Below are 5,153 nucleotides of genomic sequence, written 5' to 3'. Positions count from 1 at the left end.
TGGCCCATTATTTAATCATAGAATTTAGGGATGTGCAATAAATTGGATTACTGGGAGAAAAGGTGATTTGGAATATACATAGGCATTCATTTGTTGGCAACTCCTTCAAGAAGCCATTTTATGTCCTCACACAGTCCAAATCACCTTTTCTCTTCCAAATATGGCTCGTTGCACAGCTAGAGCAGTTATTGCTTTTGTAAAGCCCACATTCGGGCCCCGTTTCTCATTGATGTAAGGTTGAGAAAGGCCTTAGCTTATCTAATTAAGGTCATGGTTTGTTTTTTCTTTGGGTAACTAAAATTCTGACAAACGATATTTTTTTTAGAACAAACTTTATAGTCTTACAATATAATTATAAGAAAAAAGTGGCCAAATTCATATCCAGTTCAGAAAACTCTCTTAACATGAAGGCTTTTATCATCTTAACAAGGACATTAGAAGAACGGCAAGACAAACTTCTCTCGGATGGAAATTCCAGCTTTTTGATGCTGTTACCAAAGAATGTCTCTGCCTAAGTCCAATATATACTGTATCAAGACATTGCTGCCAGATAGATGGACCATTAGATTCAGTATAAAACAGTTTTATAATCTCATGACAATGTATTTTGAAATTACATTATATTCTATGTTACTGTCTATCCAAGCAGAAAGCTACAACAGGAAAACTTCTTCTATGGCATATAAACAAATAAATTACATACCTGTATAGATCAAAGTGTGGTTTCTCCCACATGCAGCTAGTTTCACTTTTTCAGGTTTTAGAACTATGGATTGACACAAAAGGTTGTTATTATTATTGTTGTTTTAATAATTATAAAATCAATTGTTGTCAAATCTGCTAAGTGTTCAAATTTATAGGAAATTAATTTTCCAATCATTATCTATCCCAGCATTTTACAGCACATCTTGAGTAAGCTGGATTTTCTATTGAAGTTAGGTCTGAATCATAAAAATAATTTAGTAAAACTGCAATCCTCTAAATATTTATCTGAAAATTACTGAATACAGCACAACCTATTTCTCCATAAATACACAGAAGAATTCCTAAAAATAATACTGAATAGGGAGATGTCAAGTCTTAATGTAATATGATATCTACAAATATTTGTCATGTTGGAAACTAGAAAGATCAGATCTATTCTAATACCTGACACATAAATTAAAGACAAACCTTTCACACAAGTTGGCTTGCTGACAGTATTCTTTGTTCCAAGTCCTAGTTGTCCCCAGTTGTTGCTTCCAAACATATATAGTTTACCATTTTCTGCAGAATACAAACATTAAAGAAAATAAGTGATTGCCAATGCATGTGTTAAAATATATCCAATATTTTCAAATTAGTTAGACACAACTATAGAAAGAGACATAATAATCATGTAATAAAGACCTGTCGGCCCAAATATGGGAGAAAGGAATTTTGAATATATCACTTTGATATATATGTTTTCTGAGGTTTCGCGGGTGTTTGTATGTAGGTCTTTGGTTGTTCGGGTTTTCTCCCGCGTAAAATTGGAAGTGTCTTGGCGACGTTTCGACGAAGTCTCATTCGTCATCTTCAGGCTGGTGTCTTCAGCTTACTCCTAGAAGCACGAAGCTGCAGACACCAGCCTGAAGATGACGAATGAGACTTCGTCGAAACGTCGCCAAGACACTTCCAATTTTACGTGGGAGAAAACCCGAACAACCAAAGACCTACATATATATATATATATATATATATATATATATATATATATATATATATATATATATATATCACTATCAAAGGCTGTACTTTTAAATAAACATCTTTTTCTATTTCTATGCACTATATACATTTAATTATTTTTGGTCTTAGAATACAAATATTAATTAGCGAATATACAATCATAGAAAAATAAATGTTTATAGAATAAGTGATGAGCAATCATTCTGAACATATGTAATCAATTCGTATTTTTAAAAAATGTATAGAATAATATTGAGGGAATTCTGAACATGAGCATATTTTAATACTTCAGTATTTTTTCTTTTTCTAAGCAGAATTTAGCAATAGTATCCAACTTGCTATATAATTTTCTCTGTAATTGCATTATGCATCACATATTAATTTATGCTATTACCTGACATAGCATATTTCAAAATAAATTCAGATCATATTACAATGCTATTTATTTTCAAATAAACAAACTGTGCAAGATAGACATACTTAAAATGAAAGATATCAATTTTCTTTTTTGTACTTTATGTAAAATGGTACATGCTAATCTTTTCCATGCAAAGAACAAAGACTTTAAAATGTAAGGCAAAGAAGTCAATAGTCTGATGTTTTTTCAAAAATGTCATTTTTAAGATATAGATAGGTAACTTATGCATGAAATAATATTTATAGGATAATGTTCCTCAACCTACTTGTTTGTTCAATCTCCTGCAAAACTGTAAGTTACTTTAAACATTTCACACACATTATGCATTGTTTTCTTCCTGTTAAATCATCTAGTTACCAATCCTGTTTCTCTGTGCTTTTTTCATCTCCACTTGGAAAGACCCTGACTTCAGTTGTAAAGGCAGTTGATGATGAATAAGCTTTAAGATAATGATTAGATGCACACATAACAAAAAATTAAAGTAGTTTAGCATAATGTGAAATGCTGCTGATACGGACTTACAGGGAAATTTGACACTGTTGTTATATAATAGCCAAGGTTAACTTTAGAACTGGGCTTGGAGATTACCCAATTTTATCTAGTTCATTTTATAATAAAAGTTGGAATTTCTAAAAATATTAGTAAATGCCCTCATATAATATCACTATCAGTACAATATAGCCTTCACTTAAAAAATCAGAACATTGAAATACATGATTCTAAAATCTTGTTATACTAACCTGTAACAACAGATGTATGTTCATCTCCGCATGACATGTGTAAAGGCTTGTCATTTTTAAACCAAAACTTGCTAGGCACATTTTCTGCAAATTTGCTTTTCCCAAATGTGAATATAGCACCTGATTCTAAAAAGAAAAAGCTTAAATATTAGTCTGAAATTAATTTTGTATAATTCTACTAACAACTAATTTTGCCACTTAATGTCAAAATAATGGCACTGTATTATACCTTTTTTCAAAGTCTTGATTTGCCCATATAGATACATTTATTCCATAATTAACTATTAACTACACCCAAATAACTATCAAATAGCATCACATGAAATACTGGCTGGTTGATGTATGTTTCCCCTTTACATTCAGAATACAAGTAGCATAAAAATACAGTATAACTCAGGGGTAGTCAACCTTGGCTCTTTTATGACTCGTGGACTTCAACTCCCAGAATTCCTGAGCCAGCTAAGCTGGGAATTGAAGTCCATGAGTCATAAAAGAGCCAAGGTTGACTACCCCTGGTATAACTGATCATTTGCTATACACCAAACAGCACTGAACAGAGTGGATTTTTCCTTACTCTTTTAAGGAGATGCATTCTTCCTACCAATAATCTTATTCCCCTTTTGTTAGTGGCACAAAAATCTACTAGTTCATTAATTAATAAGGGTGCAATAGGAAACATAACCAGAGGATGCTGTGCTCACACTATGATGTGCAGCAATTCCCGAAAATTTCCAGAGCACACCAAGATAATTCTTCAAAAAAGAAGAAAAATCCAATAGAGCATCCTATTGTATTCACAACTTTTTTCTACATTATTTTCAACACATATATTACAAAGCACATACAGTATGTATCCTGTAGCAGTTCAACATCAGCAGAGAATTAAAAGATTTCAACAGTCACGAAAGGCCTTATGCTAGAACTTTAGCTCTCTCCAGGTTTTTAGTCAGAAGCAAATCAAATTGCCTTACTACAATCCTAATTAGAAATCTGAAGCCTCAAGCCTCCTTCATCAGTTCAGTTGTATCTGCCGCAAAGTCAGTAAGGATATTTGAGGCAGAATGCAGGCTCAACCTGATGCTTTGACTCCGCAAGCTGAAAAAGGAGATACTCAGAAGACCGAGAACGGCCCCCACATTGTAAGAAGACAAAAGACGTGGCTGAAATGCACCCCGCCTCCGTCTTTTGCAGCGGCGGGCTCGCTGACGAAAACCTCCAAGGGCGCCTTCCGAGGTCCCGCGGAAGGGCTGAGCCTCAAGCAGCAAAGCAGAGGAACAACGCGAGCGGAATAGGGACGACGTTTCGGCAAAGGCGCCAGAAACGAAAGGGGGCTGCCGGCACCAACCCGCTAACTTTCCGAGGTGAGGATGGGACTCACCGGGTACCTGCTCCTCGGCCTCCCCCATGACGGGCAGGAGGGGGGAGGGGGCGGCGCCGGGCTGGTAGATGGACCCACAAGCCGCCCCGAGCCCGGAAGTAAACAAATCTCCTGCCATTAGCAACGAAGCCTGGCTTTACCATAGAGTACTTGGAAGGCTGAATAGAGCGTAAGCATCATAGAGCACCATCCTCTCCTTGGCCTCCTTGCCCCCCCCCACCAGGAGGAATAGCTAAGGTTCGAGCTGCAGTTTAAATGTATCAGGAGCCGGGATTCCTAAAATAATAAATAAATTCCATAAACATGTCTCGAAAGAGGGAGGCGCCGTTGTGCACGTGCAAATACATGCCTGTAAATAATTATGGCTAGTAGTGCGGTTAGGTAAGTCTCGATTCTGAACAAGCAGAAGTGAGCATGTTAGATCGAGTTACACAGACTTACATCAGGCTGGTATGAGACTACTGTAAAATTATCTCCTCCCTCTGTATAATTGTATCTCCTTCTTCCGTTTGTAATATTTTCTGTAAAATTCTGCTTTTGCCAAGCAGATGCCATTGCCTTCTCTGTCCTATTTCCAAAATCCACCCAATAATTTCATCTTTGTCAGGGAAGAAACAACACTTCAATCAATGAACTATGAAGGAAGAAATCACACTTCAACCAAGACTGGCAGGGCAATAAACCTCAAAACCACTCTGCCTTGTACTGATAATATTTACCTTGCTTGATAATGAAACACCTGCAAGAAAAGTAAGCAAGCTCAGAGTATCCCAAGGACCCAACAGGTTTGGGGAGCCCATTTTATTTGGAGTTTTTATACAATGCTGTGCTTCCGTCCTACTTTCCACATACAATGAAGGATTCTATAAAATTTGGGATTAGAAATTATTTAAAACATAAAATCCTT

At 35.9% G+C, this 5,153-nt stretch overlaps 1 protein-coding gene across 1 annotated transcript; it reads right to left on the bottom strand.

Moving 5' to 3' along the window:
* Positions 1-703: 703 nt before the first annotated feature.
* Positions 704-4,291, bottom strand: LOC107300790 (X-linked retinitis pigmentosa GTPase regulator-like; the record flags this gene model as incomplete). Its single annotated transcript, XM_015830080.1, has 4 exons — positions 4,247-4,291; positions 2,869-2,994; positions 1,174-1,266; positions 704-766 (listed from the first exon to the last, which is right to left on the bottom strand). Coding segments are annotated over exons 1-4 (310 nt in total), but the record flags the coding sequence as incomplete, so codon positions are not given.
* Between the last annotated feature and the right edge of the window lie 862 nt (positions 4,292-5,153).

This window comes from Protobothrops mucrosquamatus, unplaced genomic scaffold (assembly GCF_001527695.2).
Source record: "Protobothrops mucrosquamatus isolate PMUCROS unplaced genomic scaffold, P.Mucros_1.0 scaffold8460, whole genome shotgun sequence".
NCBI lineage: Eukaryota > Metazoa > Chordata > Lepidosauria > Squamata > Viperidae > Protobothrops > Protobothrops mucrosquamatus.
This window is presented reverse-complemented; position numbering and strand designations above follow the sequence as displayed.